General features: G+C 44.7%; 1 protein-coding gene across 3 annotated transcripts in view; it reads left to right on the top strand.

Moving 5' to 3' along the window:
• Positions 1-13,238, top strand: part of MYO1B (myosin IB) — a 678,894-nt gene that overhangs the window by 456,332 nt on the left and 209,324 nt on the right. For all 3 annotated transcript variants that reach the window (XM_069225875.1, XM_069225874.1, XM_069225873.1), the window contains exon 21: positions 6,764-6,832. In XM_069225875.1, coding sequence (XP_069081976.1) covers positions 6,764-6,832 — 69 coding nt within the window. The remainder of the gene's footprint in view (positions 1-6,763; positions 6,833-13,238) is intronic.

The following is a 13,238-nucleotide window of genomic DNA, read 5'->3' as shown; positions in this document are numbered from 1 at the left end:
CTCATCTTTTTTCCTATGAAATGAGATACAACCAATATGTTTTTCTATAAGCTATAGGTCATTACAGAAAGCTAAAACCACTCTTTGTGTTTCTTCACATTTTGAGCTGTATGTTTTTACACATAATTACTAACTACTTTGCTACTTTTATACTTCATGTCTTCATGTGAAAGAGGAAGCCATCAAGGGATTGAGGCTGGTTGAAGTGAGGATGATGGTGTAACCATGTATTATAAGAAAAATACCCTCTGCTTTACATTTAAAGAACATTGCACGTTACCTTGGTGTTCAGTGATCCTAAGGAACTTTGCCTTCTGCCCTGTTCCTCTATATGAAACAAACAAAAGGTGATGGGAGGATCATTTGCAATAATTCTAACCACTGGCAGTCACTCTGAGTAGCTTACCAAACCATCATTCAGTTGCGCACCATGCCATTACAGTTCGGACCCAGCCATATGCAAATCAGTCTTGACCCTGGTCCAATAGGGACAGGGTCCCTTGTTTACTTTCACTGAAACCAAGATGCATCCCACTGAAACAACCCAACTAGGGTTGCTTTTGTTCTGATTCAGAAAGGACCTGGTTTGACAGTTTGGACTGCACTGTTCTTATTGGAGCAGCATCAAAGCTGTGTCTAATCTGAAGTGACATTATAGGCAAAAAACCTATGGACTGGGATGGGGCCCAGGTAATTACCAGTGACTGACATTAATTTAAATATCCCTTCCATCATTTTTCTGTTTACTTTAGTTCCTCTATGAGGGCATGGAATTTATTGGTATCTTGCAATACCCTTATAATTTGCAGCCAGGGGTATATTTTTTCCCTATATATCGTGATCTATGTTCTTACCATGATAACCAAAGAGGTCAGCAGGGGAGAGGAATTTTTGTGTAGAGGGAAGATACTTTTGTCTCATCTGTATGCATTGTTTATAGTTTGGTATCTCTATATGCTTGGCATCTATTCTAGCTATGACTTGTTGTTTCTTTCTGTGTATTGTTCTATATAGAAAACATGAGAACAGTCCCCTGTGGGATGACTTTTAGTAAACAGGAATGATAGGACAGAGAGATATTTAACGCTTGATGAGTTTTCAAAAGCAAGATGATCTTAAATCACTGTACTGTGCTATACTGGCTAACACCTTTTAAAAATGACATTTTGTGACACATCCTTCATGATTTAAGGAATAACATCAGGCTGTTTTGTCAGTGAAAATGTTTGGCTAAAATAAGAGTGTCAATTATCAGGCACTTAAGAATAATTGGAACACATGTTATTGTTGTAAGATACGTTTAACTAGCACAATTTAGCCTGAAAAACTTCAAATCTTGTAAAGAAAAGGAGCATTCACCAACTTGAGAGATGATAGATGGGTGCTTGAAGATTAGACCTATCCTGTTGAATCCTATCAGTGCTTAATTTGAGCTGGTGTTTGCCAGTGTTGAGCACCAGCACTTAGTTCCCTGGTCAGTGAACTGCTCTGCCTCCCGTAGCTCCACCTGTTAAGTAGAGCCATCGTCCCACTGAACTCCTGACCAATGTCAGGAGTTTGAGGCCCTCCTCCACCCGCAGGCTTCTGCCTGCGCCTCATCCCTGGTGTCTAGTGGGAGAGCTCTGCTTTCCTATTACGCTGCCCTCTGCCTCTCTCCTCAATTTCTCTGCTTCACTCTGTGTGCTCTCTCTTCCGTGTCTGCTCCCTTATGCCCCTTTTTGCTGTTTGCTCTCCACTGTGCTCCTTTTGACTTTTGCTTTACTTCTTCGCTTTCCCTCCACTCTCTCTCTCACTCTTGCGCTCCACCCTTTTTCTCTCCCCTGCCCGGCTGCCCCGAGGCCCTGCCCCTTTTTTCGTGCCGTGTTCGCCCCCGCCTCTAAGCTGTCCTCTCCCCCCCCTACTTAATGGTGGCCGCTGCGCTGTATGTTGAGCAATACCACTGACCTGGTCAGTGAACTGCTCTGCCTCCCGTAGCTCCACCTGTTAAGTAGAGCCCTTGATCCTCTGAACTCCTGACCCCTGTCAGGAGTCCGAGGCCCTCCTCCACCCGCAGGCTTCTGCCTGCGCCTCAACCTTGGTGTCTAGTGGGAGAGCTCTGCTTTCCTACTAGGCTGCACTCTGCCTCTCTCCTCCTTTTCTCTGCTTTGCTCTCTGTGTGCTCTCTTCTGTGTCTGCCCCCTTGTGCCCCTTTTTGCCGTTCACTCTCCACTGTGCTCCTTTTGACTTTTGCTTTACTTCTTCACTTTTTCCTCCACTCTCTCTCTTGCTGTCCCCCCACGGCCCGCCCCTTTTTTCTCACCATTTTCGCCCCAGCATCTTCCTCCCAGCTGTCCTCTCCTCCCCACCCCCTCCACTTAATGGCTGCTGCTGTGCAGCCACGGTGAAGGCGCGCCAAATACAAGCCCCTGGCTCTCGCACCCCCACCACAGCTACACCTATCTTTGCTACAACACCACGCTCCACGCCCTCAACACCAGCTGCTCACCCACCTGCCATCATGCCACCCCGCAGCTCAACCGCGGTCCCCTTCTCCTGCTGGAACTGCACCTTCACCAGCCTCCACGCCAATGACCCTCCCACCAAGGTTGGATCTCAGATGCATCCTACTCAACACCTGCTCCGTCCACAAACACACCGTCGAACTTTGTAATCTACTCGACTCAGCTTCCCCAGACGTCGACTTCCTGAACAAGAGCTGGGTGAACCTCTCCTCCGCTCCCGACATCGCCATAGCCATCCCGGACGGCTACAAGATCACCCGCACGGACCGCTCCAACAAACCAGGAGGAGGCATCGCCATCGTCCACAAGAGCACCCTCAGGATCATGATCAGCACCAAAGACACCCTCAGCACAGCTGAACACCTGCACTTCTAGATCCACACTGACCCAAACACCACCCTCAGAGGGACCCTCGTTTACAGACCCTCCGGCCCCCTGACAACAGTTCAGCGACTCCATCAACGATGTCATCAGCACACACGCTCTTGCATCCAGAGACTAGATACTCCTTGGGGACCTGAACTTCCACCTCAAGAACACCAACGATAACAACTCTACCACCCCGCTTGACAACCTCTCCAACCTCGGCCTCAAACAGCTCATCACGACACCCACCCACTCCGCAGGACACGCTTGACCCCATTTTCTCCGCCAGCAAACACGTCTCCGTCAGCCACACCACAGAACTCCACTGAAGCAACCACCGCTGCATTCACTTCTCCTTCGAGAAACCCACAACACACCATCACTGGCAACTGATTGACACCACCGACAAAGACACAGCAGCCCGCACCCTCTGGCAATGGATCGACGACTCTGCCATCTACTCGCCTCGATCAAAAATCCTTCCAACAGACGCCCCAACAGAAAGGCCTTCTGGTTCACCGCCGACCTCCAAGAATCTAAGCAAACATGCGAAAGACTTGAAAAGAAGTGCCGCCAAGGTCTGGATACTGGACAACCACAAAGCCTTCAAGAATGACATACGCAGACACCACCAACTCATCCGAACCACCAAGAGAACTGCCTTCAAAGAACGCATCGACAACAAAACACACAGCCACAAGGAGCTCTTCAACATCATGAAGGAGTTCTCCAACCCAGGCTCCAGCGTCAATGACATCCCGCCATCACAAGACCTCTGCCACTCCCTAGCCACCTTCTTCTACCGCAAGGTCGCAGACATCCAAGACAGCTTCAGTATCAGACCCCCCTATCAACCACAGACTCACCACCCGCCAGCCTCCTGCTCTCCTGGACCCACGTCAACGACACCCTCAATCATGAACACCATCCACTCCAGCTCACCATTCAACCCCTGCCCGCACCACATCACCAACAAAGCATGCTCAGTTATCGCACCCCTACTCCGGAAGATCATCAACAGTTCCTTCAAGTCCGCCACCTTCCCAGGGAGCTGGAAACATGCCGATATCAACACCCTCCTCAAGAAACCTAAGGCAGACTTGAAGGACCTCAAGAACTTATGGCCCATCTCCTTGCTCCCCTTCCCGGCAAAAGTCTTAGAGAAAATTGTCAACAAACAACTGACCCGTTTCCTCGAGGACCCATCTCAATCCAGATTCAATAGCAACCACATCACCAAAACTGCCCTCATCGCCACCACCGACGACATCCCAACCATACTGGACAATGGCGAGACTTTGGCGCTCATCCTCCTGGACCTCTTTGCAGCGTTCGACACAGTCTGCCACCACACCATACACACATGCCTCAGTGATGCAGGAATCTGCGACAAAGCCCTGGACTGGATCACCTTCTTTCTCACCCGCAGAACTCGGAGAGAGTCCGCCTCCCTCCATTCCGAAGCCACCAAAATCTGCTGCCACGTACCCCAGGGTTTGTCCCTCAGCCTGACCCTCTTCAACGTCTAAATGGCTCTGCTCGCTAACATCGCCCGATCTCACAACCTCAACATCATCTCATACACCGATGACACCCAGCTGATCCTCTCCCTCACCAAGGACACCAAGACCAACCTCCACGAAGGAATGAAGGCCATCGCTGAATAGATGAAAAACAGCTGCCTGAAACTGAATTCCGACAAGACTGAGGTCCTCATCTTTGGCTCCACCCCCTCCACATGGAACGACTCCTGGTTGCCTGCCACACTAGGAACTGCACTGACACCCACCAACCATGCACGCAACATGGGGTTCATCCTGGACTCTTAACTATCTATAACTCAGCTAGTCAACGCCATCTCTTCCCCCTGCTTCAACACTCTCCGCATACTTTGGAAGATCTACAAATGGATCACCACTGAAACCAGAAGAACAGTCACCCACGCCCTCGTAAGCAGTAAACTAGACTATGGCAATGCCCGCTATGCAGGAACCACGGCCAGACTCCAGAAAAGACTGCAACGCATCCAGAACGCCTCTGCATGGCTCATCCTGCACATCCCCCACCACTGGCACATCACAGCCCACCTGAGAGACCTACATTGGCTCCCCGTCAACAAGAGAATCACGTTCAAACTCCTCACTCTCACTCACAAGGCACTGCACAACACTGGACCAGAATACTTCGAGATGGCTCACCTTCTACATCCGACCCGACAGCTTCGCTCCTCTGACCTTGCCCTCACCACCGTCCCACGCATCTGAAGAACAACCACTGGTGGCAGACCGTTCTCGCACCTCGCCGCCAAGACGTGGAGCACTCTTCCTACCCACCTGTGTCAGACCAAGCACCTCCATACCTTCAGGAGACATCTCAAGACACGGCTGTTTGAGCAGTAGCAGCCCCCCCTCAGTGCCTTGAGACCCTCACGGGTGAGTAGTGTGCTTTACAAATTCCCTGATTGATTGATTGATTGAGATCCCAACACTGGCTCGTATGACAGTTGGTGAATCTGTTTGTCTAAGTATTAAGTGAGAATATCAGCAGTGTGTTTACAAATAAATGTACTTAAATATCAATAACACCAGTGTGTTGTGGTAAAGTTGCTGCGTTAGTAGGAGTGTGATGATTACTAGATGAGTTGGTACTGGCAAGTGGCACAGACAGTGAGTGGTGCAAGTCGAATGACCTCTTGAAAAACACCTTGGGTCCTGGTTGATATTGTTTGTGATATAATGGGAAAGACATTTAAGGAAGCCTGTTTTGCAGACACATTCTTCACAAACTTGTCTCCTCACATTTTTCCTAATGAACAGACCTTGTCCTGACAGTTTAAAAAAAAAAAAAAACATTTTGGAATTGTATCGATTCCTTGTTCACATTTTCTGGAAGAAAACACCTATGCCCTTTTCTGTTTTCCCTTCCTGCCCTCTTCACTCTCCCAGGTTACTCTCTTTTCTTGCTCCTGCTCTTCATTAGTATTGATTTATTCCAGTCTGTTCCTCCAGCCTTCAGCTGTTTTGTCTCTTCCCATTACAGTACCCTAATAACTGTACTGACATATTCCTACTAATTCTACACTTCTCTTTTTCCCCCTCTTTCTACTCTAACAGACTAAACCCTTTTTCTCTTAACACAATATGCTGTGCTGCTGTACAATCTTTTATGCCCTCCTGAATATTTTTTGGTGCTTTGTTTTGTTAGATTTCCTGAAATAGTTCACAGAATAGGATTTCCCTCATATTAGGAACATAGTAAAAAATTATTCTTATGTTATCTCAAGTGCTAGTTCTGTAAGTACATTTGTCATGCAGTGTGTAGGACTATAGTTTGGATTGTCATTGTCAAATGTTTTTGTACTGTTCTTTATAATGCTTAAATTGGAAATAAAGGACATCAAACATCTCTAGCAGTTATTTGTTATTGAAACTTGTATAGCAAGTTAAAAATAGGATTGAAACACTACCAGAAATGATTGCCTTTTACACAGTTTGCTGATGGGACAAAGCATTGACATGGCAAGGATATTTGCTAGTCATTTGAATAACTGTAACTTCAAAATAGGAAAGAGTTGAGCTGTGAGGCATATACATGCCTCATACTCAAGGTACAAGTAGAATTTGGGCACAGACCTGCATACCTTGTTGTAGTCCTTATGATTTCAGAGCACAACATCTCTACTAATAAAGGAATGAGTCTTGCGGCTAGGCCATTGCCAAGAGACAAAGTGAAGATGATGTTATTGTGCAAGTATTGCTTTCCACAATCTGATTTGCTTTCCATACGTACATATCAGCAGTGCTAGACTTAGGTTTCTTTTTATACTGATGATTTGATAATATTAGAATTATGTAAACTGTAAAAGTTTTCTAAACTGCATACTTTTTTCAATACAGCAACAACAGAAATACCGTCGGATAAAGAGCTCCACCATTGTTGTGCAGTCTTACATTAGAGGTTGGAAGGTGAGTTTTTGTTTACAGAATGATGTTTTTTCCCCAAAATGTTTTCAGGGTTTTATTTCATTTTAGTGCTAAATACCCCCCCCCCCCCCCCCCCTTTGTATAAATCATTGAAACACTCAAGCCAATTTGGACATTAATTTGATTTCAAAGAGCATAAAGTATGAGCTAGCGATGAGACATACAACATGCATGTTTTCAAAGTAAGCCCTTGTTTGTCTAATTTTTAGGTAATCTACTCCTTTCCAAAATCTAAAACACATTCTTGTGATGCAGTACCTAACTTTTAAGATCATGTCTAATTTGAGAAGTAAAGAACTCTATAGTTAACTTTTGGATTTAGCCACTGTGAGATAAAGCTATATTAGATATTTACGTAAGTCACTGAATACATAGTTTAGTTGCGTAATACATTGGAAGAATATATTTGATTGGATAATAACTAGCTACTGTTCAATTTAACTTATTTTGAAATTGTACATAATATGTGTAACATGACTAAGGTCTTCTAAACTCATTTGTTACTTGCAAACCCACTTTGCAATATTTTATTTATTAGTTTTGTGCCAGGAAACTGTGAGAAATTGGGTTGTTGGTTGACTGGGATGTGGGCCCTGATCAGTCAACAGCCACAATCTCTTGCAGAGTGAACCTCAAAAAGTCCCTATATTGACCTGTGCTTAACCATTGGTAGCTTGGCACAAAAAGCACTCAGGCTTAACTGGTAGGCAATGTGTAAAGTATGTATGCAGCACACAAGTAGTTAAGTGAAAACACAATAAAAATCCCAAACCAATGTAGAAAATAGACCATTTTTGATACATTATTTGACGCCTAAACCATCAACATCCAATTAATAGAACTGTATGTATGAATTTGTAACATATAAGGTTGAAAATGGCGCTTAAAAGCAAAAAGGACCAACTATTAATATCTGGTCGTGCTAGACCGGGGCAAAGTCATAAATTAAGGCTGACTGCGATGGGGCACTGTTTGGATACACAAAATGGATTGGACTCGGTCAGCGCTTACCTTAAGACTTAGAAAATATTTGAAGACAAAGTCTCTGAAAAGGTCTCCTTGTTCTCAAAGGACTTTTTTGCCAAATTTTGTGTAAGTTCTTTGCTTTGGGAACCTGTTATGTCCCTTTGGCTCTGAACAGGAGGCCAGAAAACTAGCTCTTCGTGTCACTTCTGGAAGTCCTGGGTGCAGGTGAAGTTGCAGAGGTCAACGGCAGGGCTGGCCTGTGAGGGTTTAAGGCAGACTCGAAGCAGAAAAGCAGTCCTTCCAGGTACAACAGCAGTCTGACAGAGTGCACAGCAGGTTGAAACAGCAGACACTTCTGAGTGTCCTGTCACTGGTCCAGTAGTGAGCTGAAGAGTGCGTCTGAGAGCCCTATTTTTTTATACCCTGGTGCCAGAGTATAGGAGGAGTCTAGAAAGGTTGTTTGAAGTTCCAGGAGTTCCGTGCCTCCCATGTCCTGGCTCATAGCTGGCTGCACTGATAATACAGGGTCATTAAGCCTATTGTTTGCTGGGCAGAGCACAGCCTATTCAGGTGCAAGTGGGGCTGTGCACCTGCCAGTGGAAATACTGTTCAGGCTCTGCTAATACCACCATTGTGTGACTGTTTGGGGTGAATTCACAAAGTCTCAACTGTCAGTTACACCCATGTGACCTAAGGCAGGCTGCAGACACAGAGTGGGAAAAAGCCAACTTCCTAAAAGTTGCATTTTCAAACCTGTAATGATAAATTTGACTTTACTATTAAAGAGGGTTTATTTTTACAAGCTGATAGATCCCAAAATGCCATATGTACCTACCCTCCTTTAGGAATTACAGTTTAATAAGTGTAGGAAGCAGTCCCCTATGCTAATTGATGGGAGAGGTAGGCCTCACAGTAATAAAAAATAATGTTCGGAGTTTTTGTTTTACTACTGGGACAGTTAAAACTTAAACATACATGTTCTACCTTTTGATTACACGGCGCCCTACCCTATGGGCTACCTAGGGCCTACCTTAGGGGTGACTTAAATGTAATTAAAGAGGAGTTTTAAGACTTGGCAAGAGGTTTTGAATACAAAGTCAACATGGCAGTGGGACACTGCCTTCAGGCTGCAATGGCAGGCCTGAAAATGTTTTAAAGTGCTATTTAAGTGGGTTACACGCCCACTGGTAGCATTTAATTTACAGGCCCTGGCTATATGGTATACCACTCTGCAAGGGATGTACATGTAAGATAAGCAGGCCAATCAGGTGTATGCCAATCAAACCACATTTAGGGGAGTGAGCACAAGCACTTCAGTACTGGTTAGCAGAGGTAAAATGCACAGAATCTTAAGGCCAACAAGCAAAAAGCTGGCAAAAATAGGAGGAAGGCAAAACACTTGGAAGTGACCCTGAACAGAGGGCTATTTCAAACACACTGTCCATGAACCTTGTGGATTTTCAAAAACTCCGCCTAACTACTCAATTAACAAGCCGCCTCTGCATTATTTCAACATGAGCCTTCCAGAGTGCACCCCAGCTTTTTTGTTTGTATGACACATATCTAGGCTTTAAATTTTGAAAGTAACCCATTGTGTGATTTTAGGGAGAATCATTTAAACATCTTTTTCTGTTTTAGGGACTTTGCATTGTGTTTCCTCCTTTTGAGTCAATTTTGTTGACCTGAAAAATATCTAAGATGCATAGATCTAAAACCTGCATAGCTTTGAGGCACTCCTGTTTGTATTACAAGCCGTCACAAGGTTAGGTGACAAAGTTGTCATAGGGTCATTGTTTTCCTGTTTTGCCTGCAGATGGCATGGGCCATGTTGGAGAATACGTTACTAAATAAGATGCCTACTGAGGGGAAGCCTAAGATACCTGAAGTGACAGTGACATTTTGATGTTTTTCAGAGGGACTAAGCTTGACACATTGCCACCGTCAGTAAGGGTCGCATGCCATCCATTGTCTAAATCATCCTATCGCAGGTGTATTATTCATGTAGGAGATAAGTTTAAGGTCATTTAAATGTTGGGCAGCATCAGTGCTTAATTTGAGCTGGTGTTTGCCTGTGGGGGCACTGACACGTATTTTTGGGGACCAACAATTATTTTTCAGCATCAGACATTTATGGAAAGCAAGAGATGGAAAAAGTGAAATGGCGGAGGAAGGGAAAGACAGAAAACATCCACAAAAGGGAGTAAGGAGGAGCCTGTAAGAGTAAGATCAAGGGAAGTGTCTGGTAGCCAATTAAAGAGGTGGCTTCAATACTATGCAGCCTTGGTACTCCATGGGCTGACATTTATTTGTACCCACGGGTTTCAGTACTTTGGGCACTGTCACTCATTCTAGTACAAATAAAGCACTGAGTGGCATTGATATAAAAAATTAGACATGTTTAGCTCCTTATGGTTTCTGCGGTCCTGTTATGCACTTGAAGTTTTCTACACAATTTTTAGGCCGCTCCCTTAAGTTCACACCAAGAGTAAGGTTACTATTGCCTCCATACTGACTTATCTTAAAATATCCAGTAATTTAGTAGTAAGTGAGCTATACAGGACTATAAAGTGTGTTGTTTCCTGGTATTGATGGCATCTGAAAGGGCTCTAATGTAATCAGTTGTAGCTATCTGTAATTAAATCTATCAGTAGCGTCTTTTCATCATCTTTTTAAGTGCACAATGCCACAGATCATCCCGGTTCATTCCATCAACTGTACACGTGCACATATTATGTTGTTTGCACTGCATGCTGCCCACACATTCACTGAAGTTCTTCACTTCTTGATGTGCATCTGACTTTTCATTTTTTGCTCTTTGAGGATGCCATTCTTGTTTTACTGTATCACGGTTTTTCTCCTGCCTTAAGTTTGGGTAAATGACTCAGCACCAGTGTTTTCTGTAAAGGCCAGGAACATTGGGCATTGCTTACAATGAGCCCAACAACTGGCAATCCCTCAGGGTTGATTTCAAACCTATTGTTCTTTTGCCCATTAGGCCACCTTAGTTTGTACCCAGTCATATGCAAATCAGTCTTGACCCGGTTTCAGTAGGAACGGTTCAGCTGAAATGCCATGCCTGGTCCGCCGAACTGGAACACAAGCAACCCAAGACTGGTTTTGCCTTGACTGGGGCTGGTCAGTCTGGTGTAGCTTGATTCCAGTGGCACAGTTCGCATGGGACCTATGTTTGGGAAGGAGTGGCATGCAGCATGCAATTGTATGATTGAACCAAGAGCATTTTCACTTTCTTACTTTTAAGGTGTAATTGCTTTACTCATTTTAACAGCACAGTGATTGATGTGTAGTGAATTAGATCTTCAGCTGCTCAGCAACTGAGAAGAATGCCTGTTTTTGATTCAGTGATGAATATCTTGGATTTTAGCTTTCCATGTACATGCCTTAATCTGCAGGTCTCATTATAGTAGTATCTGTTCAAAGCTACAATAAGCATATTTTTCTTGTTGCAGTTAGGGTTTGGCCTCTGTCACTTTTTTTTTAATTGGTCTGCTGCCGACTCTTTAAAGGTTGCTTCAATGTCGATCAGAGCTTTTACTTCTTCCCCACTGTATGTTGACTTGGCATTTGGGATATCCTGTCCCTCTGTGAATCTTTTCTCACTCTGTGAACCACATCAGACTCTAGGTAGCTCTGGTTTTGCAGTGTGAATCATCTCTGAATTCCAGCATTGTGCATGATTCTGCCATCTAGTGATTGGGTTCAGAATAACATCTTTGTAGCCCTTTAATTTATTTCCTGGGCTCCATCGACCATTTGGTACCTAGTCCGTCATCTTTTTATGTAATATGTATGCCCTAGGAGCCCCTCTGCATGGTACCCATTTTTTGTGTTTTTTTTCATTGGATCTGGAAGCAAAGTAGAGAACTATGGGGTCTTGGAAGAGTTGAAAAAAAGTTACTTAGGAAAACACTGAGAAAGAACTGAAAAGACAGGAAAGAAAATATAGTATCTACAGCACACATCAAGGAAAGCAACAAACAGATGAAAAAAAGATTTCATATTTTCTTTTTCTCCTGGGAGACTCAACCAAAAGGGCCACAGACTCCTCAACCAACAAGTTAAAGGCATCAAGGATGGAGCATATCCCTTTTTAGTTTCTGCCAAAAGTGCCATCATAGGCTTACTCAGAAGGACAGCCACAAGGTATGTAACCTTTTGTCTGCCAAAGGATCATAGCTTGGAGGGCTGAGGTGCATATGTGGAGTCCCTCCCCACGACCTTGAAGACTGAGAGAAGCAGAGGTGGGTGCCATATACCATGACACAGTCTCAGCATAAACAACCCTCTCTAAAATACATGGGACTGCTCAGTGAAGAGAAGAACCTTGAGGAAACTGAGGTGGCAGAGAGGGAAGAATCTGACTCTGAGCAGGTTGTTATTGAGGCTGAAAAAGAGGACGTGCTGAAGAGTCTACCGAAGAAAGGAGAGCAAAAGCGACACCAGGTAGCAACACTTGAGCCCTAGAACTCAGCAGAGACTGTTGGATTCCTCTAAAGCTCTCTTGATAACGAATCAATTGGCAGTCAAAGATAAGTTGAACTACAAGGAACCACACAGGTCCATGTCAAGACACCATTGGTGATAAACCCCTTAAGTCCACCTCAACTCTAGAAGGAAAACAAGGGAGGGAGAAGGCCAAGGGAAAGGAAGTTAAATGCTGAAGAGAAAGGCACATGATGCTTAACAGAAAGCAAATGTGTATGTAAAAAAAATCTTGAGGTTGAAGCAGAAAGGAGTTCAACTTACAGAAGGGATTTCGAATTCCTTTAAGGACTGAGAAAAGCAAAAGCCAAGGGAATCAACAGCTCAGACCCTCCATCTGCAACAGAGAGTCAATAGTATTTTTTACAAAGAGGCATATCCTAGCGGAAGATCAGATTAAGCATGGCTCCTTTCAAGACACAGATGCGTCACAGAAAGGGTGAAAGGACGACACAGACATTGAGGAAAGGGTTGATCCATACCCTTGAGGGACTTCCCCCTGGTGGCAGTGTGATCTACAATGTTCTCATCAGGAGGGCAACTGACACCAGTGACATGTCACATGAGGAAATCCCATTAGTGTAGCAGTGAACAAGTCACTCAGATGAAAAAGGGCAATGATATAGCAAAGCAATTGGATCCTTGAAGCTCAGAGGGTCCTTCCAGAGAGGAGCCACACCCAGAAGGAGAATGCTCACAAAGGAGTGGCACAGCCTGCCACACCCCACAGACCCTTTATAGCACAGACTAGTGCACAGAGCACTGCACTACAGTGAAAATACCCAGCTACACCATGGCAGCCTTTTGGAGGCAGGGCTTGAGCAAGTCTCATCCCATAGGGACTGACATCAGATCTAAAGCAACTTGCCAAAGGAGGCCCTCCTACATACAATGCCATTAGGAGGCAGAAGGGGAGGATTCC

This window comes from Pleurodeles waltl, chromosome 3_1, assembly GCF_031143425.1.
Source record: "Pleurodeles waltl isolate 20211129_DDA chromosome 3_1, aPleWal1.hap1.20221129, whole genome shotgun sequence".
In the NCBI taxonomy this organism is placed as follows: domain Eukaryota; kingdom Metazoa; phylum Chordata; class Amphibia; order Caudata; family Salamandridae; genus Pleurodeles; species Pleurodeles waltl.
Note: the sequence above shows the minus strand (reverse complement) of the source record. Positions and strands in the feature narration are given on the sequence as shown.